This window comes from Anolis sagrei, chromosome 2, assembly GCF_037176765.1.
Source record: "Anolis sagrei isolate rAnoSag1 chromosome 2, rAnoSag1.mat, whole genome shotgun sequence".
NCBI classification, from domain to species: Eukaryota; Metazoa; Chordata; class Lepidosauria; order Squamata; family Dactyloidae; genus Anolis; species Anolis sagrei.
In genome coordinates, this window is record NC_090022.1 from 164,061,988 (window position 1) to 164,089,854 (window position 27,867).

Here is a 27,867-nt window from a genome sequence, read left to right on the forward strand (position 1 = left end):
TCTTCACATCCCCCCAGCAACAGAAAGGGTACCCCTCTGGGCAGCTAGACCAGGAAATCCCAACTGGATGCCCCCCTGCAATAGTCTTCCTCCAGGGCAAACCAAGAATGGACAACCTGGAAGTCCCTGAATAGACTCAGAAGCAGAGTGGGCAGATCAAAAGACAACCTGGCAAGATGGCACTACCTAAAAGAATCCCATACTTTGTGTGACTGTGGAGAACAGACAACTCCACATCTGTATGCTTGTCCACTATGCCCTGCCTCATGTACAGAGGAAAAATTGTTGGAGGCTATAGACAAGTCCGTTGCTGGGTTGTTGTAGGTTTTTTCAGGCTATATGGCCATGGTCTAGAGGCATTCTCTCCTGAGGTTTCTCCTGCATCTATGGCAAGCATCCTCAGAGGTAGTGAGGTCTGTTGGAACTAGGAAAATGGGTTTATATATTTGTGGAATGACCAGGGTGGGACAAAGGACTCTTGTCTGTTGGAGCTAGGTGTGAATGTTTCAACTGACCACCTTGATTAGCATACAATGGCCTGATAGTGCCGAGAGCAAACTTTTGTTGAGAGGTGATTAGATGTCCTTGTTTGTTTCCTCTCTGTTGTTGTGCTGTTGTAATTTTAGAGTTATTTAATACTGGTAGCCAGATTTTGTTGGTCAAATTCCGTTGCTGTTGGTCAAAAGATATTTAGCCACCTGCGTGCCTTCTATTTTTATCAGTTCTATACTAATTTATGCAATGATTTTGATATGAAATAAATAAGTCAGGGCTTGTGCTGTATCTGTCACAACAGAACCTATTTGGGCTCAGATATTCCCCCCATCAATCCCCATCCTGAATTTCCCATCCTGCTGCTGCTATCAGCTCTTTTAACTATCTCTCCCCCCCTCCCAATAGTAAAATTCAAAACACCCAGGCGTCCCCTGGGCAACGTCCTTGCAGACGGCCAATTCTCTCACACCAGAAGCGACTTGCAGTTTCTCAAGACAAAAAAAGTAAAAATAATCTACTCTGACTAAAGAACCAAAATAAAACAAAAGAGATATATTAAAACATCTATATAAAGAAAAATGTAATGTTTGTTTGTGGGATTAACATAACTAAAAAACCACTGAACTAATTGAAACCAAATTTGGACACAATGCACCAATCAGACCAACAAGTGTCCATCACTCATAAAAACATTGAAAAACACAGCAGAAGAGACTTAAAAAGCCAAAAAAAAAAACCATTACAGCACATGTGCAAAACTACATATATACATGCAAACATGCATACACAAATATAAACACACACACATATATGCATACACACACACAAAACACATATACACAGAGAGGGGAAAGGAAGGAGTGATAGATAGATAGAAAGAAGGAAGGAGAGAAGGAAATAAAAAAGTGAAAGAAGAAAGGAAAAGGAGAGAGAAGGAAGGAGAGAAGGAACAAAAGAGAGAAGGAAGAAAGGAAGGAAGGAAGGATGGAACCAAAGAGCAAAGGAAGGGAGGAAAGAAACAGGTAGAGAAGGAAGATAGAAAAGGGGAAAGAAGAAGGAAAAGGAAAAGAGGGAAGGAAGGAGAGAAAGACGGAGGGAAGGTTTGGCCACAGTCACTCATAAAAACACTGAAAAGTATAGTGGAAGAGATTTAAAAAGCCAAAAACAAAACAAAACATTACAACGCATGCACATAACCACATAAATACACATATACACAAATATAAATACACACATAGTAAAGGTAAAGGTAGTCCCCTGACATTAAGTCCAGTCATGTCTGACTCTGGGGTGTGGTGCTCATCTCCATTTCTAAGCCGAAGAGCCAGCGTTGTCCGTAGACACCTCCAAGGTCATGTGGCCAGCATGACTGCATGGAGCGCCGTTACCTTCCCGCTGGAGCGGTACCTATTGATCTACTCACATTTGCATGTTTTCGAACTGCTAGGTTGGCAGAAGCTAGGGCTAACAGCGGAAGCTCATGCTGCTCCCCAGAATCGAACCTGCGACCTTTCGATCAACAAGTTCAGCAGCTCAGTACTTTAACCCACTGTGCCACCAGGGGCTCCCAAAATACACACATATACACACACAAAACACATATACACAGACTGGGCCACAGCAACGTGTGGCAGAGGATGGCTAGTATTACTATAAAATACATATATTAAAATACAGTAGTAATAGAATGTTAATTTAAAATTCATGGTTTAAAATTGACTGGTAGGCCTGATGTCAGAGCTCTTCCAGCAGGTCATTCCACAATCTTAGGGCGGCCAATAAAAAGGTCGTTTGGGTGGCCGTTTCTACTTGGGTTCTGGGTGGGTGGATTACATACACTGTAAAACAGCCATGCCCATCACCATAAGGACATTATAGGAGTTGTATTTACACAGCTCTGGCAGGGTCCCTAGGAAGCATTTATCCTCATCAGAGAACTGCTGGTCACCCCTTGCCTTTGATTCTTGAAGGCCCCCTCTTGTCAGTCCAGATGTTGTCAGAGATGGTGTTACGGAGGGTGTTGACAGCTGACCTGTGTTAGAAAGAGACAAAGAGTTCCTATGACTTCCTTTCCATCTCCCCTGCTGCTGAGATTAAAAACAGAAAGACCTTCCACCCACTTTGGAGTCTTCCATCCCTGCTGGTTGTCCAGAAAGCAACCTACGCAGCCCTCAGACCACCACTTGGCTGTTGACCCCTCAGGCTTAGCAAAGCTTCTCACTGAATAGTTGCATCCACAGGGATCCAAGATATTTATTTTTTCAATCTGAGAATGAATCACGCAGGTTGCCTTCTGGGCCCAACCAAGTGTCTGTAAAGGTCCCCTTTCTTTTATGTCTAGATATCTCCAGCTCCAGAATTAGAGCTTGGAGAATTTAATGCATCATTGAAGGCTTTCGTGGCTGGAATACCTGGGTTATTGTAGGTTTTTTGGGCTATATAGAAGAGACCTCATGGGCTATCCAGTCCAACCCCCTACCAAGAAGCAGGAAAATTGCATTTAAAGCACCCCTGACAGATGGCCATCCAGCCTCTGTTTAAAAGCTTCCAAAGAAGGATCCTCCACCATAGAATCATAGAATCAAAGAGTTGGAAGAGACCTCATGGGCCATCCAGTCCAAACCCCTGCCAAGAAGCAGGAATATTGCATTCAAATCACCCCCGACAGATGGCCATCCAGCCTCTGTTTAAAAGCTTCCAAAGAAGGAGCCTCCACCACACTCCAGGGCAGAGAGTTCCACTGCTGAACAGCTCTCACAGTCAGGAAGTTCTTCCTCATGTTCAGATGGACTCTCATTTCTTGTAGTTTGAAGCCATCGTTCCGTGTCCTAATCTCCAGGGAAGCAGAAAACAAGATTGCTCCCTCCTCCCTATGACTTCCTCTCACATATTTATACATGGCTGTCATATTTCCTCTCAACCTTCTCTTCTTCAGGCTAAACATGCCCAGCTCTTTAAGCCGCTCTTCATAGGGCTTGTTCTCCAGACCCTTGATCATTTTAGTCGCACTCCTCTGGACACATTCCAACTTGTCAATATGTTGAGATTAACTTCACAATTCAGCAGTAGATCAGTTGCACAACTTCAGTGCTTTCCAGTAGCTTCTTTTTTCCTGCACAGTATTTTCAGTCAACTGCTCCCACAGCCTGCAGTCACTCTGGAACCTTTTACATACACTTGAGCACATGCCCGGCCATTGTCAGTTTTACCATTGTCTTTCCCCCAGTCTAGATGATATTACAAACTTACCACAGCATACAGTTATATCTTGGCTTAGCAGACAGGTTCTTTAATTACATATAGCCTTCGACAAACAACATCACAGCACAAGGAGAAATATACACTGTACATGACTTCCTTATATACAATTCATTTACACATAGCAATTACCGATTGATTCCCAACTCATTGACTTAACTCAAACCCAGGATTGCATCATTCACAATCACCTGGACTAGGCCAGAACACATTCCTCAAATGATTCCCTATATACAGTTAATGCATGACTCAGCATTTCCAATAGAAGCCCATTAGCAATGCATGACTCAGCTATATTACATTACAATACATTGTAAAACCTGACACAATATCTCTCTTCAATTGTGGTGCCCAGAATTGGACACAATATTCCAGGTGTGGTCTAGAACATATGGCCATGTTCTAGAAGCATTCTCTCCTGATGTTTCACCTGAATCTATGGCAAGCATCCTCAGAGAATTTGGCTTCTTTTAGAGAACCTAGGGATGTTAGGTAGGTGATTTTGGCAGTCATGTTCCAAAAAACATGACTTAACTAAACTTTTTTCTTACACCAGCAAGAACTCTCAGGGGGCCTCTTACCAGATGTCATTCAGCTCTTCAGACACTAACTTATTTTCCTGTGAGGAATATTCTGGGTTTGCGCCCCTCAGCTGGCTCAGTATCTAGAAAAAAAAGAAGACCACGATCAAAAGTGATCAGTTGTTGATTGATTTCCAGTAGAAAGCACCGTGTTGATGAATGTCTCTAAGCGTCTCTGGACAAACACAGATTCCTGGACTGGGTGGCCTCATATCTGTTCTTCATCAGAACATCAGAGACTGCTGGCAGTTTGTAGTTTCTATGTCAGTGGGGCACCAAATCCAGGTTGAAGTCTAGATCTTAAAGGGACCTCTTATGGTCCAAAATCTATTTGGGTATTGCATCCAGCACAAAACAGAAGAGTTATTTTAAAGTTAGGATGTTCTGCTGTGTCTATGATTAAACAGTTCACCAGATAATTGGCCCCCCAACTGTAATTTACTATCAGCTTTGCACTTTATCACTGTCCCTTGCCCTATAGACCTGGCACTCTAAATGATAAATGACATTGCCCTTCTAGCTCTAATTATTATTGGCTCTTGCACTTTTCCACCAGTCCCTGTCCTGAAACTATACAGCACAAACTCCCACCCTCCAGGTTCAGTATTTATTATTGTTTATGATTGTTTTGTGATGTTGTGCTATGTTATGTTTGTTTTACTGCATCGTGGTTTTAATCTATGTTTGTCCGGGCTTGTCCCATGTAAGCTGCACCGAATCCCTTCAGGGAGATGGAGTAGGGGTATAAAAATAAAGTTGTTATTATTATTATTATTATTATTATTATTATTATTATTATTATCATTATTATCATTATTATTATTAACCCAGAATTGATTTCACACAACCACTACCAAGAAACTTTGGTTGCTTACCTGTAACCAGGTTTTCTCTAGTGGTGCCTGTGAAATCCACACATATGGGTTTTCTGCGCCTGCGCAGACAGTTTCGGAACCTTCTGGAATTTTAAAAGATACTTTTCGGCGGTAACACCACCCATTCTCCCCTGATAGTATAAATAGCCAGTAGGCGGAGCTGCCAGCCAGTTCCTTCTTTCCGCCGCAGTAGCAGCAGTTAGGGAACTTCTCTCTCTACCAGTGACTAGCTTGTTCTTTCTTCATACGATCTTTTGACCTTGGACTGGACTTTGATTACTCTTGACAACTGATTTGAACTTTGTTTGCTCCCGCGGCTGACCACGGACCGTTTTGATTATTCTCAGGCCTGTATTTGCCCTCCCTACTTTACCCATCATAGTGGCCGTTTATGGGTACCCATAATAGTACCCATAATAGGAGAAAATGCTTCTAGAACATGACCATAAGTGCTCCCAATGCGGGGGGGGGGGGAATATCCAGACACGGATGGCCACCCTGTCTGCCTGTTGTGCCTGGGGGAGAGCCATGCGACACATGCGTGCTCCATTTGCCAATCTTTCACTCCCCAGGCCCGCAAGCATAGACAAATATGTCTTAAAGCTGTAAAGATTTGACACAACCACTACCAAGAAGCAGCATGATCTATACAGTGATGCCTTGACTTAAGAGTTTATCTGGTCCATGACTGAGCTCTTAACTCTAAATGATCTTATCTCAAAGCAAATTTTCCCATTGAAATGAAATTAATGCATTCCAACCCCTGAACCACTACCCTATTTTTTGTTATGTGTTTTAAAATACGAAAGTGTATTTTATAAATAACAAATAATGTATAAATGCACATTCACATGGAACAATAACACAAGAAAGATCAACTTTAACATGGTAGAAGCACAAAGTTGTGCCAGGGAAGCCCAAAGTGAAGAGGCAGAAGTACAGGGTGCGGCAGCATAACTTCCTTTTTTAAAATGTGCACCATTCAGTCGGTTGAAGACGTAGCGGAGCGCTATTGGTCTCGTTCGAGAGGCGGGAGTATAAAGTTTTGTCCTGACACAGTTCAGTCACCATCATGCGTTGGGACAGTGAGGAGCGTGCTTTTGCCATTGAGGCCTACCTTTCGAGTGGATTTGGAGTGGCCGGCCCGCTCTCCAGATTTGGCCCCTTGTGAGTTTTTTTCTATGGGGTTTTTTGAAATCCCATGTTTATGTGAACTATTCAAGGAACCTACAAGTTTTGAAGACCAACATCCAGGAAGAAATTGCCAACATAACGCCTGCGATGCTGGCAAGAGTCATGACAAAGCCAGAAATTGGTTTACTCAGTGTATGGAGAATAGGGGACGTCACCTACCTAATTTGATCTTCAAAACTACGTAAAACAAAACTTTAGGTATGCACCTACATTATAAAAAAATTCTGATTCATACAATGGTTTTTATTAAGTTTTGAAAAAAGGAAGCTATGCTGCCTCACCCTGTATCATTTTCTTCATATTGTACTCATTCCAGCCTCTCTCTCTCTCTTGCGCTCTCCCCTCTCTTTCCATGAAGACAAACATACAAGGAATAAAAAACAACACACAAAATCAACTAATCCAAAGTTCCTCCAAGTGGAAAAGAGCAAAGCAGACAGTAATATCCCAAAGCAGACAACAGCACAAGGCAGGGAGGCTGCTCCCTTGAAACCCTAAAGCCATGGATCCTCACGCTACCTCTCCCTCTTGCACCAGCTCTTAATTCAAAATGCTGCTCATATGTCAAAGCAAAATCTGGGCCGAGTGGCAGCTTTTAAGTCAAGATGCTCTTAAGTTGGGATGCTCTTAAATAGAGGCTCCACTGTATTATAGTATATGTACCTCCTTTATCACATTAAAAAATCACTTGTGCCAACCCTAGAAACTGCTAGTCTTTTCCAATTTCTGTGGTTCCATACACATATTGGTATTAATTCTCCTATTTCAGATTTTACAAGAATGTTTTATGAGAGCTATCCATGGTAGTGACACTATTCTGAGAACAGGGTTCAGCACTTTGGAAATCTACTAATATATCACACCATGGTGCAAGAAAGCCATCAGCTATTGAGGTAGGGCATTTTTTCATGGGCCAAATGGCAAGATAGGAACATTCCTTTAAAAAAAGACCATCACTGCCTCATCCCAATCCTATCCCACTTTTTGAGCCTTAAAACATCCAATGGGGTAGCAGAAGGACTATGAATCTTCCATATACATTTGACCTACACCCTACCCAGTTTAGACAAAGGCAAGGCATCCTGGAAAGAAGTGACGAGCGGAGTGCCGCAGGGTTTTGTCCTGGGCCCGGTCCTGCTCAACATCTTTATTAATGACTTAGATGAAGGGTTAGAAGGCATGATCATCAAGTTTGCAGACGACACCAAATTGGGAGGGATAGCCAATACTCCAGAGGACAGGAGCAGGATTCAAAACAATCTTGACAGATTAGAGGGATGGGCCAAAACTAACAAAATGAAGGTCAACAGTGACAAATGCAAGATACTCCACTTAGGCAGAAAAAACAAAATGCAAAGATACAGAATGGGGGACAATGCCTGGCTCGAGAGCAGTACGTGTGAAAAAGATCTTGGCGTCCTCATGGACAACAAGTTAAACATGAGCCAACAATGTGATGTGGCGGCAAAAAAAGCTAACGGGATTTTGGCCTGCATCAATAGGAGCATAGTGTCTAGATCTAGGGAAGTCATGCTCCCCCTCTATTCTGCCTTGGTTAGACCACAACTGGAATATTGTGTCCAATTCTGGGCACCACAATTGAAGAGAGATATTGACAAGCTGGAATGTGTCCAGAGGAGGGTGACTAAAATGATCAAGGGTCTGGAGAACAAGCCCTATGAGGAGCGGCTTAAAGAGGAGCGGCTTAATGTTTAGTCTGAAGAAGAGAAGGATGAGAGGAGATATGATAGTTATGTATAAATATGTGAGAGGAAGCCACAGGGAGGAGGGAGCAAGCTTGTTTTCTGCTTCCTTGGAGATTAGGACAAGGAGCAATGGCTTCAAACTACAAGAAAGGAGATTCCATCTGAACATGAGGAAGAACTTCCTGACTGTGAGAGCAGTGGAACTCTCTGCCCCGGAGTGTGGTGGAGGCTTCTTCTTTGGAAGCTTTTAAACAGAGGCTGGATGGCCATCTGTCAGGGGTGATTTGAATGCAATATTCCTGCCTCTTGGCAGGGGGTTGGACTGGATGGCCCATGAGGTCTCTTCCAACTCTTTAATTCTATGATTCTAAGGCAAAATTCTTGGAGAAATGAAAGTTACACTGGATTAGACCCTGGACAATGAACAATGGAGTTGTTTGGAAAAGTCCTACAGATGTCCATCTTTTGACACTGGGATGCCCACTTAAGTCAGAATTAAGCAAAGGCACTCACCTTGGTGCATTTTATTTGATTCTCCTGCATTTTCTTGATGCTGACCAGGTTCCTTGTTATGTCAACTTCCTGGTCTTCTAGGGTAAGAATCGAAGCACACTCCATTATATAGGAACTAGGGGAAGTTGCATAGTTTGTATAAAAGTTTGTACATATGGAAATTGTTCTATTGTAAAACCATCACAGACTATGTGAAAACTGGGTTGTTGTAGGTTTTTTCGAGCTATATGGCCATGTTCTAGAGGCATTCTCTCCTGATGTTTCGCCTGCATCTATGGCAAGCATCCTCAGAGGTTGTGAGGTCTGTTGGAACTAGGAAAATTTGGTTTATATATCTGTGGAATGACCACCTCTCAACAAAACCTAATCATAGAATCACAGAATCATAAAATCAAAGAGTTGGAAGAGACCTCATGGGCCACCCAGTCCAACCCCCTGCCAAGAAGCAGGAATATTGCATTCAAATCACCCCTGACAGATGGCCATCCAGCCTCTGTTTAAAAGCTTCCAAAGAAGGAGCCTCCACCACACTCCGGGGCAGAGAGTTCCACTGCTGAACGGCTCTCACAGTCAGGAAGTTCTTCCTCATGTTCAGATGGAATCTCCTCTCTTGTAGTTTGAAGCCATTGTTCCGCGTCCTAGTCTCCAAGGAAGCAGAAAACAAGCTTGCTCCCTCCTCCCTGTGGCTTCCTCTCACATATTTATACATGGCTATCATATCTCCTCTCAGCCTTCTCTTCTTCAGGCTAAACATGCCCAACTCCTTAAGCCACTCCTCATAGGGCTTGTTCTCCAGACCCTTGATCATTTTAGTCACCCTCCTCTGGACACATTCCAGCTTGTCAATATCTCTCTTCAATTGTGGTGCCCAGAATTGGACACAATATTCCAGGTGTGGTCTAACCAAAGCAGAATAGAGGGGTAGCATTACTTCCCTGGACCTAGACACTATGCTCCTATTGATGCAGGCCAAAATCCCATTGGCTTTTTTTGCTGCCACATCACCTCTCAACAAAAGATTTCCCCAGGCACTGCCAGGCCATCATGCTAATCAAGGTGGTCAGTTGAAACATTCCCACCTAGCTCCAACAGACAAGAGTTCTTTCTTCCACCCTGGTCATTCCACAGATATATAAACCCAATTTTCCTAATTTCAACAGACCTCACAACCTCTGAGGATGCCTGCCATAGATGCAGGCAAAACGTCAGGAGAGAATGCCTCTAGAACATGGCCACGTAGGCCGAAAAAACCTACAACAACCCAGTGATTCCAGCCATGAAAGCCTTCGACAATATGTGAAAACTGTTGAAAACAGCTTGGTTTCTCAACCTCCTGCTGAGGACACATCTCCTGTTCCTTTAACAGTTGTGTGTAAAAGTAAATGTCGGCAGGTGAAACTTACATAACCAGGTAAAGCTTACATAACAAACTATTCTAAGTGCACCAGCCCCATCCTTTTTTCATCTCTAGCATGCAATACAGGAGGCACCTAGCACTCCTGTACAAGGAGGCCCTAAAAATCAATGCCTCTCTGCAAGAGAGACCTACAGCTTAGAGAATATTTCTGTGAATGGTGGAGAAGACCTCGAGGCCATAAGGTTTGCCATTTGTCAGATGAGAAATCGTGGAGGGAACCTATTTCTGTGCGCACATGTGTGCATATGAGAGAGAGAGATAAAAAAAACACAAATGAAAAACTGATTAAATCAGACTAAGAATTTTGGATATATAATATACAGATGAATAATGGGTAAAGCTGTGGTCAAGGGCTAGGAATTTATATTATGTTAAGATCTTTAAGAGAATATTTACAAAATAATATATCCTTTGCACATGAGGCCTGAGTGTGTAACTTTAAAGGTTGGTATCTGATCTAAAATGGAACTGAAAGAAAGAAAATACTGCATCACTAAATTCAGCTTTTTTTCTTTCTTTCTTTCTTTCTTTTTTTTTTTTTTTGTTGTGTCAGGAACGACTTGAGAAACGGCAAGTCACTTCTGGTGTGAGAGAATTGGCCATCTGCAAGGACATTGCCCAGGGGACGCCCAGATATTCTGATGATTTACCATCCTTGTGAGAGGCTTCTCTCATGTCCCCGCACGGGGAGCTGGAGCTGATAGAGGGAGCTCATCCGCACTCTCCCCGGATTTGAACCTGTGACCTGTCGGTCTTCAGTCCTGCCGGCACAGGAGTTTAACCCATTGTGCCATCTGGGGCTCCTGCTAAATTCAGCTAATAAGGTTCAGATTAGGTCGTGGTAATTACGGAGTTTGTAAAAGCAGCCATGCTGGCTGGAGGATTCTGAAAGCTGCAATACAAAAAGAGACCTTTCCTGGCTGAATTGTATAAAAAATGGTGAACTACAACTTCATTAAGCTATTCAGGTGTCTTAACATTATTCCTAGGATTTTTATATCGATCTTGTTTTAACATTGGGTTCATCTATAGAATTATAGAATTAATATAGAATTCTATATATAGAATAAATGCAGTATAGAAGTACTGTATATACATGAGTATAAGCCTAGTTTTTCAGCTCCTTTTTTAGGCTGAAAAAGCTCCCCTCGGCTTATACTCGAGTCAAGGTTATTTATTATTTTACTCTGTCATTAGTATTATTTTTATTTCATGTATTATTTTACTCTATTATTATTACATTTACAGTATGTTACCCTATTATTATTATTATTATTATTATCATTTTACACTATTTATGATTATTATTACATTTATTATTTTACTTTATTAGTATTGCATTTACTCTATTATTACTGTTATTATTGCATTTCCATTATTTTACTTTATTATTATTATTATTATTACATTTATTATTTTACTCTATTATTGTTGGAAGGATACGTAAGTATATTTACATTGAAAAAGGTTAGAATAATGATTTAATCAGAGTTAGGCAATCTTATCTCAAATTAGTTTTATGTAAAAATTCAATAACATTTCACCTCCTGATGCCTCAATTAATGTAATTTTATTGGTATCTATTTTTATTTTGAAATTTACCAGTAGTGGCTGCATTTCCCACCCTCGACTTATACCTGAGTCAATATGTTTTCCCGGTTTTTTGTCATAAAATTAGCTGCGACGGCTTATAGTTGGGTCAACTTATACTCAAGTATATACGGTAATAGAATTCTATACTGTATATAATTAATGCAGTTTTGACATCACTTTAACTGCCATAGCTCAATGCTAAGGAATCATAAGAGTTGTAGTTTTACAAGGTATTTAGCCTTCTCTACCAGCAAACTACAACTCCCTTTTTTTTCATGTCAGAAGCAACTTGAGAAACTGCAAGTTGCTTCTGGTGTAAGAGAATTGGCCATCTACAGAGACGGTGCCCAGAGGACACCTGGATGTGTTACCATCCTGTGGGAGGTTTCTCTCATATCCCTGCATGGGAAGCTGGAACTGACAGATGGGAGCTCATTCTGTCTCGTGGATTAGAACCATCGACCTTCAGGTTAGCAGTTCAGCTGGCACAAGAGCTTAACCCATTGCGCCACTGCGGCTCCTACAACTCCCATGATTTTACAGCATTGAGCCCCAACAAGGTTTCCGTCTGATATTAAGTCCAATTGTGTCCAACTCTGGGGGCTGGTGCTCATCTCCATTTCTAAGCCGAAGAGCTGGCGTTGTCCGTAGACACCTCCAAGATCATGTGACCAGCATGACTGCATGGAGTGTGGTTACCTTCCCGCCTGAGTGGTACCTATTGATCTACTCACATTTGCATGTTTTCGAACTGCAAGGTTGGCAGAAGCTGACAGCGGAAGCTCATGCCGCTCCCTGGATTCGAACCTGCAACCTTTCGGTCAACAAGCTTGACTGAAATTAACTGTTGTAGAATGTCATTAATTCTATAGGTTAGAAGGTCCCATTGTTATAAGCTAGCTTGGGTCTCATGTCGGCACAAAAGCGGGATATTATTAATATTAATAACTCTTTTGTTACAACAAAAGTTAATCAGATGGTGAATCAGTGCCTCTTCTTTCTACTTCCCTGTTGGTATAACCAACGGATCAAACAAGAAGAACAATGCAGACGGTCTAAAGGAGTTAGCATTTGTCCCCTGCTCTACTACAGAGAATGATCCAACCGTTTTGGAGAGTCACACAGCCATGCGAAACAAGTGAGAGAAGGTAGGGAAGTGGAAGAGGAAAAATATTGCAGGAAAAGGTAGGGACCAGGTGAGACACACGTTTCATCTAAGGAAACAATCATAGTAGCAACATACTCAGTTTCTGATGGATGCGTCGCAGTTCACTCTGCACTGCTTCCAGCTCCTCCCAAAGGAATGTCTTGCTGCCAAGGATGGAAGTGAAGAGGGATGTCAAAACACAGCACTGGAAGCCCTCACAAAGCTATGCCAGCTACTAGGCATGGCAACTATACTCTTCAGTGTGTTATCACTCTCCTTCTGCCCCTTGGTCTATTTATTTATTTCAGATATCTCAACCCCCGAGGGGGGGGGGGGGGACTCAGGGCGGCTTCCAGCCGGCAACAATTTGATGCCTCGAATGTACACATAATAAAATACGAGGGGTATTTTTTAAGTACGGTCCGTTTTGTTGTAGACACTAGTAGTTCACGCGCATACCGCAACGAGCGCGTGTGTCGTGTACCGGCATACCTCGGGAACAACTGAGCTCAGTTTCCGCTCTGTAGCTAACCTGAACGGTTCTGTTCTGCGCTTTAAAAATGTTTAAGACTATCAACTCACCCTCCGCATGTGAGGTTTGCTCAGTGATACGGTTTTTGTCAGCAAGGAACCTGCGTGCTGCAGAAATTCATCGACAGATTTGTGAAGTGTACGGTGATACTGTTATGAGTGAAAACAAAGTGCGTAAGTGGGTACGACAATTCAAAGATGGCCGTGACAACGTCCATGATGAGGACCGCTCCGGTCGCCCTTCTTTGATTACAGTGAACTCTTGGGTATAGGAGCAGGTGGCAAGTTTTTATGAAGAGGGTATTTTAAAATTGATTCAGAGGTATGATAAGTGTTTGAACAAACTTGGCAACTATGTCAAAAAATAGAGTGAAGTATGTACTTTCTGAAAATAAATTTACTTTTTTGAAATAAACTTTCGTTGTGTATTCATGTTCAAACGGACCTTACTTAAAAATACCCCTCGTACACAATAAAATCCAATAATTACATACATTTAAAACATTAAATCATTAAAATCTGTTTTTGTTTCAATAACAGCCTGGTAGTCTTATCTGAGCCAAATTCTTTAGTTAGAGACTCCATCAAGCAGGTCCATAGTCCATTTCCATAGCTATTGTCATCATTGTCACTGTCACTAAGATTACCCAAAGGCCTGGTCCCACATCCACGTTTTTAACTTCTTTCTAAAGGAAAGGAGGGGCGTTGATAACTAATTTCACCGGGGAGTGAATTCCACAGGTGCTGGGGGGGGGGGGGGGGACCACCGAGAAGGCCGAGAGCAGGGCCTTCCCAGAAGATCTTAAACTCCAAGGTGGGAAGTAGAAGGAGATACATTCGGACAGGTACGCTGGGCCAGAACCGTATAGGGCAGTGGTTCTCAACCTGGGGTCCCCAGATGTTTTTGGCCTTCAACTCCCAGAAATCCTAACAGCTGGTAAACTGGCTGGGATTTCTGGGAGTTGTAGGCCAAAAACATCTGGGGACCCCAGGTTGAGAACCACTGGTATAGGGTCTATTGAATATCTTTTGCTAATTTCTTCCCCCTGCTGCAAGAATAGAGATCTGAAGCTCTGGGGAACAAAATCCAGAAAAAAACGGTGGAAGAAACCCCCTTTTCCCAGGAAAAAATTGTAGGTCTGGGGGATGTGAAAATGGGTCAGTGGAGCATCGTTCTGCATACCATATGCAGTTTCTGTGTGTCCCGATTGAAAGCTCCTTTTTCCCTTGTCTCCCAGCCCCGCTGCCTATGCTCCCACCTTTCAAGGACTTCCTGAGACAGGCTCTCCACTGAGCTTTCCTTCTGGATCATGGAGCCCTGGAGTCCTTCCACCTCTTTGGCCATGGCTCTCCAAAGCTCCTGGATTCTTCTCTGCACTAGGTTGTCAAGAGTCTCCCCATGAGTTGAGTGGGAAGCAAACTGCACTTCCTCTGGACAGAAACAGACAGGTGGGTTGACTCAGAAAGATTACCAGTGAGGACACAGCATAGAACAGCCAAGGAAATCTGACACGAAAATACCTATACTGTATATCCCTATGACACTGTTCAAGTGTGGGATTTAGTAGTATCTGGGACAGAATTTAATATTGTGAATCTTCTCATCTATATAAATAAAAATGTAATGTTCGTTTGTGCTATTCACAGAATTCAGAAACCACTGGGCCAATTTACACCAAATTTGGACACTATGTCCCTAACAACCCAATGTATGTTCTCCACTCAAAAAAACAATGAAAGCAAAAACCAGAAAGGACTTCTTAACTGCATATCCACAAAGGGGAAACTGCATGTCTACAGAGGGGGGGAGGAGGAGGGGGAGGGGGAGGAGGTGAGGAAGGTCCACGGTGCTTGAATGAAGGACCTTCCTTCTCTCCCTCCCTTCCCTTCTTTCCTCCCTTTCCTTTCTTTCCTTTTCTTCCTTCCTTCTCTTTCCTTTCCTTCTTTCCCTCCTTCCCTTCCTTCCTGTCCCTCCTTCCTTCTTCCTCTCCTTCTTTTCCTTCCTTCCTCCCTCCCTCCCTTTCCTCCTTCTTTCCCTTTCTTCATTTCCTTCCCTCCCTCCTTTCTTCATCCCCCTCCTTTCTTTCCCTCCTTCCTTCCTTCCTTCTCCTTCCTCCCTCCCTTCCTGACCCTAATTTTTTTTCCTTCCTTCCCTTCTTTCCCTCCCTCCCTTCCTTTTTCCTTCTTTCCTGTCCCTCCTTCCTTCTTCCTTTCCTTCTTTTCCTCCCTCCCTCCCCTCCTTCTTTCCCTTTCCTCCCCCTTCATTTCCTTCCCTCCCTCCTTTCTTCATTCCCTCCTTTCTTTCCCTCCTTCCTTCCTCCTCCCTCCCTCCCTCCCTCCCTCCCTTCCTGTCCCTCCTTCTTTCTTTTCCTTCCTTCCTTCTTCCTTTCCTTCTTTCTAAGATATAAATACAATATTAAATGGAAGGGACAGTCAAGAAGTAACAAGAGAAGGAGGGAAAAAGGGAAGGAAGGAATGAGAGAAGCAGGGAGGAAAAGAAAGAAAGAAAGAAAGATAGAGAAGCAAGGAAGGAGAAAAGGAAATAAAAAAGTGAAAGGAAAAAGAGAGGGAAGGAAGGAGAGAAGGAACAAAAGATAGGGAGGGAGGGAAGGAGGGAAGGAAGGAAAGAAGGAAGGAAGGAAGGATGTAACCAAAGAGCAAAGAAAGGGAGGAAAGAAACAGGTAGAGATGGAAGAAAGATGAGAGATAGAGAAAGAAAAAGAGGAAAGGAAGGAAAGACGGAAGGAAGGAGAGAAAGAGGGAGGGGAGGTTGGCCACAGCAACGAGTGGCGGGTACAGCTAGTACTTACATATTTTTAAAAGATTGTGAAGATAAACTTAAAATGTTTTTGTCACAATAGAACAGAGAATTGGAGGACTTTCCAAAGCTTCTGGTCCCTCTCCCCACTTTTCCAAGAAAAGGCAGAAAAATATATACAAAATAAAATGAATTTGTTCTTAGTGCCAGACACCAGGGTTTAAAAACAAAACCCTGAACTGACGCACTCTGAAGGAGCGGGGTTAATTTCTCTAATTAATATGAATTGTTTGTGAACACATCTGGAAAGCATCTGATTTGTTGGCTCACTGCTGTCCCCAGGGCTCAGCATTCAACTGGGTTGTCACTTTGACTTTCTTTACAGCAGATGAAGCAATGGACGCCACGTGGTCTAAGAATCCTGTCACATGCAGCAGAAGCTTGGAAATATTCCCTTTTGGACTACAACTACCAGAATGCTCAAAAGCTATGCTCTGTGGTCATTTTCCCAGCCCATGTATGCAATATGAGGCCAATTTTATACAGTGGGAAAGACCAAGATTGTTCTTGCTGCTGCTCAACTTCCCAAAGAGATACTTATTCTAAATTGACTGTTTTGCTGGCATTTCCAGCCAAAGCAAAGCTCGACCTATTGATTAAGGAAATGCTAGTTGTAACTCAAATTCATCTTATCCAGAGTACCATCTAAACCTGGGAAAGAATCCCCTGTTTGAAGAACATCGAAATATTATTTTAGACAACTGCTCTAGCATATAGGTCAAAATACGCACACACACTCCCAGCATGAACAATGGAAAGGAGTTGGTCATTCCAGTCTTGACCCATCTATCATGTCCGTAAGTTACATTCTTTCGAACTGGTCACTGGCCATAATAAAGTGAACTAACTTACTAAGGGAACTGGAGAGACATCTGACAACTGGCAAAATTTTCAATGTGAAAGAAGTAAAAGACACCAGCATCGCTATTTTGGATTTTACTTCCTGTTTTATGGTGCGTCTCCATACCTTCTTTTATTCTGGACTATGCTATTTACTTGCCTTGAAGAAATTTTAGTAACTAGACTACTGGATGGATCCAAGTTCTTTTCTTTGCAACTATGAAGGACTATAGGCATCTCTACTACCCATATTGCTTAGATCAGTAGTTCTCAACCTTCCCAGTGCTGCAACCCCTTAATACAGTTCCTCATGTTATGGTGACCCCCAACCGTAAAATTATTTTCGTTGCTACTTCAGAACTGTCATTTTGCTCCTGTTATGAACTGTAATGTAAATATCTGATAAGCAGGATTTATTTTCATTCACTGGACCACATTTGGCACAAATACCAAATATGCCCAAATTTGAATATTGGTGGAATTTGGGGAAAATAGACCTTGACATTTGGAAATTGTAGTTGCTGGGATTTATAATTCACCTACCATCAAAGAGCATTCTGAACTCCACCAATGATAGAATTAAACCAAACCTGGGACACAGAACCCCCATGACTAACAGAAAATACTAGAAGGGTTTGGTGGGCATTGACCTTGAGTTTTGGAGTTGTAGTTCATCTACATCCAGAGAGCACTGTGGACTCAAACAATGAATATGGACCAAACTTGGCACAAATACTCAATATGCCCAAAAGTGAACACTGGTGGAGTTTGGGGAAAATAGACCTTGACATTTGGGATTTTTAGTTGCTGGGATTTATAGTTCACCCACAGTCAAAGAGCATTCTGAACCCCACCAATGATGAAATTGGGCCAAACTTCCCACACAGAATCCCCATGACTGTGTTTGTTGTGTTTTGTGTTTTCTGATGGTCTTTGGCAACCCCCCTGACACCCCCTCACGACCCCCGCAGGGGTCCCGACCCCCAGGTTGAGAAACACTGGCTTAGATGATTTTTTTAAAAAAATGTATTGTATTAACAAACAAATGTTATCAATATAAAATTACATTAAAGGCAATATCAAAAGCATTCAAACCTACCCACAAACATATCCAGAAAAAACAGCTAAAACCTGACACAATATGATTTTCAACTTGTCGTTTTACAATTACACGATGTAACACGATTTTTGTCCCTAGGTTATAAATGTTATTTCCTAATTGCTTCTATCATAAATTCATAGAAAAGGTTCACTGAACTGCAAACAACTTTATTTTTGTGAGACATCCTGAAACACATTTTGCTATAGATATCTTATAGAATCTCAACAAATTCAACACAGTTTGTGGCAGCCCGAAAAAATGAAGTTTCTGGAATATAACAACTACTTTCAAAGTAAGTGTCACACAATTATTCAGGAAATAACATTTTCAAACCAACAACAGATTTTTTTTCCAAATTTTCTTACATTGTGTTATAGATTATTCAATATTTCTACTCCTACTTTTTTAAAAATGAGAGGACAGAATCTCAGAAGATGAATATTGTGCCATCAGCCTTGCAGCCCTAAAAGAGATGGGTGAGAATGCCACCACCTATACCTCAACAGAGCCCACAAGGAGCAACAGCTGCCAGAATTTGGATAACCACACTTTTGAATAATAGCTCCCAGAATCTGTCAGCTGGCATGGATATTGGGTTGTTGTAGGTTTTTCCGGGCTATATGGCCATGTTCTAGAGGCATTTCTCCTGACGTTTCGCCTGTATCTATGGCAAGCATCCTCAGAGGTAGTGAGGTCTGTTGGAACTAGGAAAAAGGGTTTATATACCTGTGGAATGACCAGGGTGGGACAAAGGACTTTTGTCTGCTGGAGGTAGGTGTGAATGTTTCAACTGACCACCTTGATTAGCATTTGATGGCTTGGAAGTGCCTGGGGGGAATCTTTTGTTGAGAGTTGATGTGCCTGATTGTTTACTCTCTGTTGTTTTGCTGTTGTAATTTTTGAGTTTTTTAATACTGGTAGCCAGATTTTGTTCATTTTCATGGTTTCTTCCTTTCTGTTGAAATTGTCCACATGCTTGTAGGTTTCAATGGGTTCTCCGTGTAGTCAGACATGGTGGTTGTGAGAGTGGCCCAGCATTTTTGTGTTCTCAAATAATATGCTGTGTCCAGGTTTGTTCATCAGGTGCTCTGCTATGGAACATGAACATGAAAGGCACTGCAGACTACTTCAACCAGAGAAGTCAGCCAGAGAAGTCAGAAGTCTGCAGCAGACAAAAGTCCTTTGTCCCACCCTGGTCATTCTACAGATATATAAACCCATTTTCCTACTTCCAACAGACCTCACTACCTCTGAGGATGCTTGCCATAGATGCAGGCGAAACGTCAGGAGAAAATGCCTCTAGAACATGGCCATATAGCCCAGAAAAACCTACAACAACCCAGTGATTCCGGCCATGAAAGCCTTCGATAAGGCATGGATATTGTTATGCAGTTTCTGAAACTAACATTTTCAGGCTCTGACACCAGCTACATTCATTTTCAAACCAAATGCCAGCTAAAGATGTTTCTTACTAACAAGCTCCTCACCTTCCAGTTGCTTGATCCTTATCTGCTGATGGTTGCTCTCCTGTTCCAACAAAGTAATGGAATGGCTGAGTGCCTGGAAAGCCTGACAGAAAGACACAGCAGAGGAGAGGGGGTGTTAATGCATACAGTGAGTATGGTCTGGAAATACTGGTGTATCCATCCCAACCTAGCTTTTGCATCATACTCACCTTAGTCTGTGCATGGAGCTGAGCTTTGATGAGATCCAGTTCATTTTTCAGTATCATCTGAGAGTCTGTGAGCACCACTACAAAAGGAAATACAGCAGATGTGTCCGATCAACACCAGATCATTAGCTCTACTGGGGTGCTATGGAGGAAATGGTGTGCCGTTGCGCCTGGGGGCTATAACTCTTAGTGAAAGAGGCATGGACGTGGCATCTTTCCCCAGGGGATTGCTTCTTGCCCTCCTATAGGAAACTGGAACTCCCAAAGACCAAAACACAACAGATAACTCGAAATGGTATTTATTGTTCACAATGAGTTATCTTTCTCAGGCATAAGCTTGATGTTTCAACAGGGATAAAGGAAATATACTTTACAATCTCTGAAGTCCAAGGGGTTTGCAGCTGAGAAGCTTTTCCTGTTTCCTCTTTCCTCAATGGCTGTGAATATCGGAATAAACACAACCCCAGTCCAATGGCCTATGTTGAAGGGACAAGACCTTCCTCTGGTGCCAAAAGAACCGGTTTGAAGGCGCTTGGGTCTCCTCAATGTTGTCCAGGATGATCTGGACATAAAGCATGAGTCCCAAGGGTAAAAAAAACCTTAGAATTGGTGCTGAGAGGTAATTTAATCAGGGTCTTTTAGAGCCAAGTCTCTTACTCACGTCCATCTGATAGAAACTCTGATGGCAGAATGAAAAAGGAAAACACTCCCCTCCTCCAGGAAGAGGTGGAGTCAAACAATTGAACTTGAGGAAGCAATTTAACTGGTGCAAACAACACTGATTGACAGCTATAAATAACCAATCAATCCAACTATACATAAGCAGGGTAAAAAGGAAGGATTAAGCATGATACAACAGTTTAAATATTGCAACGAACAGTTCTACACATAGGTGGCGCCACTCGTGCCGTCACAAATGGTTTCAGCACCTGGCCAAGGGGGTATTCATGGTTAACATGAGCTGAATGCCACCAGCCTTCCAAGGAGAAGACCACCAGGCTTTAGCATGGCAGGTGAACAACAGCTGCAGTAAATCTTGCCAATGGAAAGGTTGAGAGTTCGAAGCCTGGGTCAGGGCAAGCTCCTGGCCTTTTACCCAGCTTCTGCCTACCTAATAGTTTGAAAGTAAAATGTGAGTAGATAAATAGGTATTGCTTAAAAACGGGGAGGTATTTAAGGCACCCATAAGGAAATGCCAGAAAAATGCCAGCGGTTAGATCAAGGAGGAAGTTTACAAACAAAGATCTTCCACAGAGAGATGAAGCGACAGCACCCCCGTGGCCAGAACCAAGCACAAACCTCCAAGATGCTGAAGATGGGGGAAGCCTAAATATACCTCTATCTAGATACAATTGTTTGTCGTGCCAGTGTATAAATGATATTGAATGTTTGCTATATATGTGTTGTGATCCGCCCTGACCTCACAACCTCTGAGGATGCTTGCCATAGATGCAGGAGAAACGTCAGGAGAGAATGCTTCTAGAACATGGCCATATAGCCAAAAAACATACAAAAATCCAATAATCGTAAATCTTCAACTTGCAAAATATAAAGCAACAAAGATCTTGAAACAAATCTTTCCAGTAGTTATGCTGAAACCCCAGTTCTCTCAGGATATCAGATGCTGTTTACAAAAGCAATGAAATGCTGCCACCTCTCATTTTGTTTCCAGTGTGTCCTAGTTTCTCCCCTGAGCACTTCACACCCGACTGTTAATTTTTTATTTCATGCTGGATCTCACAGCCTCCTCCACCATGTGAAAAATCCCTTCCCTCATTCTCAGTTTTCTAATTCTTAGGGCCCTTCCACACAGCCCTATATCCCAGAATACCAAGGCAGAAAATCCCACAAGAACTGATTTGAACTGGGTTATCTGAGTACATACTCAGATAATGTGGAATTTTCCGCCTTGATATTCTGAGATATAGGGCTTTGTGGGAGGGCTCTAAATAGCACAGACCCCTTGTTGAGAAAATGGTCAAGCTGGCCCTCCCCATTCCAATTTCACTATGTGTTCTGGTACAGCTGTACCAGGAGCTCCAATTTTGTTTGCTTTACATTAAATGTTTGTTTGCAGTCCTAGGCTTCAGGGACTCTGCAGATAGGTGGCTTCTTTTGGTTGCAGTTATAGGGCAAGCCACCTGTCCATCATCATTAAGCTTTGGTCCCGCCCCTTACTCGGGGCAATTGGGAAGGGAAGGGAGCCATTTTTAGTCAGTCTCAGCTAGGTAAGCTATGTACAGGACGTGTGTAAAGCTTCCCCTGTACAAAAGCTTCAACCTTTAAGAATTCCCAGGGGAGAACAGCTTTAAGAGTCTCCTAAGGATTTCCAGGGAAAGGATTTCCAGGGTTACAGAAATTCCAACAGAAACAGAAGGGAAAGAATTTCCAGGGAAAGAATTTCCAGGAAAGCATCCCCAAAGCTTTGAAGACTTTCCGGGGGAGAACAGCCCTAAAGATCAAAGAACTTCAGCTGAAGAGACTACAGGCCTTGCTGGTAGGTCCACTCGGTGCTTTGAGACGCAGTTCAACCCGGTAGTGGTGCCCACATCAGTTAGGTTTAAGTTTACAGTCAACCTGGGAGAAGTTAAAAAGGGGATTTTCCTTTAAAGAAGAAGTTACTGAAGATAGTTGCCTGCCCTTCGTGGGCAAGTTTAGAGCCGCCGCAAACTAGGTTCCTGCGGGAGCAAACCTTGCTAGCACGTCCCGGACGTCATGAGCCTGCGCCTCTCTCCCTGCCCCTTTCTCCACCCCTTTCTCTTTGCCAGCGTGGTTTTTCCTTTGCTAGGGCAGCATTGCCCGCATTTTCTCTCAGTTGAATTCTGCCAACTGAGAGAGTACGCTGGCAATGCTGCCCTAGCAAAGGAAAAACCACTCTCGCACGTAGAAAGAGGCGGAGAAAGGGGCGGGGCGAGAGGCGGAGTCTCATGACGTCAGGGACGTGCTAGCAAGGTTTGCTCCTGCAGGAACCTAGTTTGCGACGGGTCTTAGGAATTCACCAGTTACCTAAAAGCTTGGAATCATTTGCTTAACTTTACTGAAGACAAGAGACGTTTCTGTTTGATTGTTCATTAATAAAAGACTTTGTTGTACTTCTCGAACCATCTAAAGACTGTTTGTGGTGGAAACCTCTGAGAACTTCTCTTTAGGCCCCCTGGCTTCCCGTTGGCAAAGGTTGCACGTCCTGTTTTAAAGACAACTATTTACAGGTCCAGCGCGCGACAGAACACCATGTAACATTATTTTTGTTCCTGGGTTATAAATGTCATTTCCTAATTGGTTCCATCATAAAAACATGGGAAAAGTTTATCAAACTGCATGAACTTTGTTTTGTGCAGTACATTTTACTATAGTTTTTCAATTAATATCTGATAAGAGTCTCAACTAATTCAAAGTAGTCTGTGGCAGCTACAAAATAAAAGTTTTTTGAGTATAACAACTACTTTCAAAGTAAGTACTGCACAATGAAACATGAAATAAGACTTTCAAACCAGGAACAGAAACATTTTCAAATTTTGCTACATAGTGTTATTTTTACACATTGGCAATTTCTTGAGAAAAAATATTTTCTTAAAAAGTTGAGAGATGACAATGAAAGGTGCCCTCCTTTCTGGACAAAAAACGATTTCTGCTGAAAAAGTTTTTTTACGCAAAACATTTTTTTCACAAACATCCTGAAATGCAAAAAAAAAATTCCAAAAAACATCCATGTAATTTCACCTAATAGCAGATAATTTTTGAAATTATTCAAGCACCCCTAATATACAACATCACAACAAAGAGGACATCACACTTACCAGGTGGCTTCACATCAGCTTTCTCCAATAAGTCCTGCTGTGAAAGGAAGAGGGAAACTATGCTGTCAGTGTATTGTCGAAGGCTTCCATGACTGGAATCACTGGGTTGTTGTAGGATATATAACCCACAGATATATAAACCCTTTTTCCTAGTTCCAACAGACCTCACTACCTCTGAGGATGCTTGCCATAGATGCAGGCGAAACGTCAGGAGAAATGCCTCTAGAACATGGCCATATAGCCCGAAAAACCCTACAACAACCCTATGCTGTCAGTGCTTCAGTGAGCCCTTTCCTCGGGACCTCCAGCTATAATAACTCAATTGAACATGGTAAAAGTGGACATTTTTTGAGGGAGGGCAGTATAAAACAGTCTGGCACTTTATGTGAGCTGCAAGATTTCCCTGGGGCTGTCACACCATGCAATTGTAGCAGTTACAATACCATTTTGCCTTCACTGTACAGAATTCTGGACTTTATAGTTCTGGCTGGTATTTAGATTTCTCTGCTATAGGGCTCTAGTGCTTCCCTAAAGTCCAAATTCCAGGCTCCCATAGGATATAGCAATGGTGGATAAAGTGGAATCATAGTGCTATAATGATGGGGTACATGAAAGAAGCCAGTAAAGAGTAGAAATGTCTTTCTTCATAGCTCATAATGATTCTAGATGCTGTAAGGGGGCTTCCAATGAATTTTCCTTCTCCATCGCAACCTGGTCCCCATTGCTGATTGAATGTGACCTATAGAACAATGAATAAGACCCCCACCTATCCATGGAGACCACGTTCCCAGCCAGGCTAGTTTCTTGTAGCTGTGATACTACCAAATGCCATAAATTTGCTTACTTCTGGTTTCAGTATACCATAGAATTATATTGAGGAACATAACAAATCCCTAGAGAAATTACTTCTCTAGGACATTTCAACTTTTCCAACTTCTGAGAAAGTGTACCACAGAATCACCTAGAGAACCTAGCAAATTCACCCCACCGCTGTCATGTAAGGATGCCCTCACTTGGATCACAAGGTGCCAATGGAAGGACATTTGCTGAGCACATCTCCAACACCTGTTGATCCTCCAGTTTCAGACACTGCTCAACAACATTGTTCTGGAACAGCTGTACCAGGAGCTCCAATTTTATTTGCTTTGCATTGAATGTTTGTTTGCAGTCCTAAGTTTCAGGGACTCTGCAGATAGGTGGCTTCTTTTGGCTGCAGTCATAGGGCAGGCTACCTGTCCGTCATCGTTAAGTTTTCATCCTGCCCCTTGCTCAGGGCAATTGGGAAGGGAAGTGGGCCATTTTTGTTAGTTAGTCTCAGCCAGGTTAGCTTATGTAGAGGATGTGTGTAACTTCCCCTGTACAAAAGCTTCAACCTTTAAGAACTCCAGGGAAGCATTCCTACAGCTTTAAGAATTTCCAGGAAAACAGCCTTAAATACTAAAGAACTCCAGCTGGAGAATATCCACTGCCTTGCTGGTAGGTCCACTTGGCGTCTGAGAAGCAGTTTGGCCCAGTAGCGGAGCCCACATCAGTGAGGGTTGGATTTCAGTCAGCCTGGGAGAAGTTAAAAAGGGGAATTCTCCTTTAAAGAAAAGGTTATTGAAGATAGTGCCTGTCCCCTGTGGACAAGATTGAGGGAGCCAATGGTTTATCAATAAAGCCTTGAAGTACCTGTTTGATTTCATTAATAAAAGACTTTGTTGTACTTCTCAAGCCATCTGAAGATTCTTTGTTAGTGGAAACCTCTGAGAACTTCTCCTTGGGCCCCTGGCTTCCCGCTGGGCAAAGGTTACACATCTTATTTCTAAAGTCAACCAAATACAGGCCCAGCCAGAACAAACATATATATCTCTCATATATATACAGAACAAACATATATATATATATATATATATATATATCTACATACTGTATATACTCGAGTATAAGCCTAGTTTTTCAGCCTCCTTTTTAGGTTGAAAGGGTCACTCTCGGCTTATACTTGAGTCAAGGTTATTTATTATTTTACTCTATTATTATTATTATTATTATTATTATTATTATTTTACTCTATTTATTATTATTATATTTATCATTTTACTCTATTATTATTATTACATTTATTATTTTATTCTATTTATTATTATTATTATTATTATTATTATTATTACATTTATCATTTTACTCTATTATTATTATTATATTTATTATTTTCCTCTCTTTATTATTATCGGAAGGATACGTAAGCACATATACATTAAAGAAGGTTAGAATAATGGTTTAATCGGAGTTGGACAGTCTTATCTTAAAGTTTTATGTAAATATTCAAAAACATTGAACCTACTGATGCCTCAATTAATGTAATTCTATTGATATCTATTTTTTATTTTGAAATTGACCCATAGCGGCTGCATTTCCCACGCTCGGCTTATACTCAAGTCAATCCGTTTTCCCAGTTTTTTGTGGTAAAATTAGGTGCCTTGGCTTATATTCGGGTCGGCTTATACTCAAGTATATACAGTATATATGTGTGTGTGTGTGTCTGTCTGTGTGTGTGTGTATGCACCTACCTACCTGAGCAGATCGCAGTTTTCTCTTCTTGCAACAGGGATTATGAGGCTGCTTGGTTTCAAGCAGTCATTAATGGGCCACTAGATGGTGATGTAAGGCAACAGTTTGCTACCTGTCTCCTTCATAACTGCAGGACACACAAGTTTGTAGCAAAAAAGGGAGGAGTATTTTTCCAAGGGGAAGGAACCCACAGATGGTTTGGGGGCTCAAATAAGTGGGCAAGGAAACAATGGGGCATAAACCAGGGCCTAAGTTTAAGATGGCTGTGCTGTTTCAAAGTGCCGTAATTGTAGTAAGCTTTTTGTCATGTGCCTTCAAATCATTCCATATTTATGGAGACCTTCCTGTGGGGTTTTCTTGGTAAGCTTTGTTTAGTACAGGTTTGCCATGGCCTTCCACAGAGGCTGAGAGAGTGTAACTTACCAAATGACACCCAATGGGCTTCCATGGTTGCACTCAAGTCTCCACAGTTGTGGTCCAGCCTTCAAACCACAACTCCACACTGGCTCTTGTACTACGCATCCATATTGTGGAATTGATACAGTTTGATACCACTTTAGCAGCCAAGGTTCAATGCTATGGGATACTAGAAGTTGCATCTATCTATACCACAATTCCCACATCTTTGAGTCCTCGTGGACAACAAGTTAAACATGAGCCAAGAATGTGATGCGGCAGCAAAAAAAGCCAAAGGGATTTTGGCCTTCATCAATATAGTTTTGGACAGGAGCAGGATTCAAAACGATCTTGACAGATTAGAGAGATGGGCCAAAACTTTGAGACGCCTTTCACTGCCATGGCTTTATACAAGGGTTGAATGAAAAGTAATGCCTCTGCCTTCATAACTCCTCAACAGATGGCAGTACTGGTATGAGGCATGTACTGGCTTGTTCAGTAGACTCTCCTCTACAGTTCCATTTTGGCAGGAAGCCTTAGCATTGAACGGTTGTGTTGTTGAAGTGCAAAGTATGGAACCCTGTGAAGACGGTCGGTCAATGTGACTTAAGTCATTGAATTCAGAATGTCCCATATTCTGTATCTATGCATTTTGTTTTTTCTGCCTAAGTGGAGTATCTTGCATTTGTCACTGTTGAACTTCATTTTGTTACTTTTGGCCAATCATCTCTCCAATCTGTCAATATAGTTTTGGACAGGAGAAGAATTCAAAACGATCTTGACCAATCATCTCTCTAATCTGTCAATATAGTTTTGGATAGGAGCAGAATTCAAAACGATCTTGACGGATTAGAGAGATGATGGGCCAAAACTAACAAAATGAAGTTCAACAGGGACAAATGCAAGGTACTCCACTTAGGCAGAAAAAACGAAATGCAAAGATACAGAATGGGGGACATTCTGATTTCAATGACCGCACATTGCTTAAGTCACATTGACCGACCAGTCTGCACTTCAACAACACAACCATTCAATGCTAACAACCATTCTCGCCAAAATGGAACTGCAGAGGAGAGTCTACTGAACAAGCCAGTACACGCCTCATACCAGTACTGCCATCTGTTGAGGAGTTATGAAGGTAGAGGCATTACTTTTCATTCAACCCTTGTCTAAAGCCATGGCAGTGAAAGGCGTCTCAAAGTCGGGTTCTTCTCTCTTGGTTGACTTTCCCCAACGCCCTACCTTTATGGCCAACAACCTGCCCTCCAGCGCGTCCATCCCCGGGGCGCTGCAGATAGATATCTATGAGGACACATTCCCCACTGTGCAACAAAGGAGGCGTGGCCTCATGCCGCCACGCCTCCTTTAATGACGCGCCCGCC

General features: G+C 42.2%; 1 protein-coding gene across 1 annotated transcript; it reads right to left on the bottom strand.

Moving 5' to 3' along the window:
• Window positions 1-2,439: 2,439 nt before the first annotated feature.
• On the bottom strand, window positions 2,440-27,830 carry CCDC159 (coiled-coil domain containing 159). The gene is made up of 9 exons (XM_060759776.2): window positions 27,728-27,830; window positions 23,540-23,576; window positions 19,746-19,822; window positions 19,558-19,639; window positions 14,570-14,741; window positions 12,876-12,943; window positions 8,623-8,699; window positions 4,335-4,417; window positions 2,440-2,527 (listed from the first exon to the last, which is right to left on the bottom strand). The coding sequence occupies exons 1-9, from the start codon at window positions 27,761-27,763 to the stop codon at window positions 2,440-2,442; spliced, it is 720 nt and encodes a 239-aa protein (XP_060615759.2). The 5' UTR covers window positions 27,764-27,830.
• Window positions 27,831-27,867: the final 37 nt, after the last annotated feature.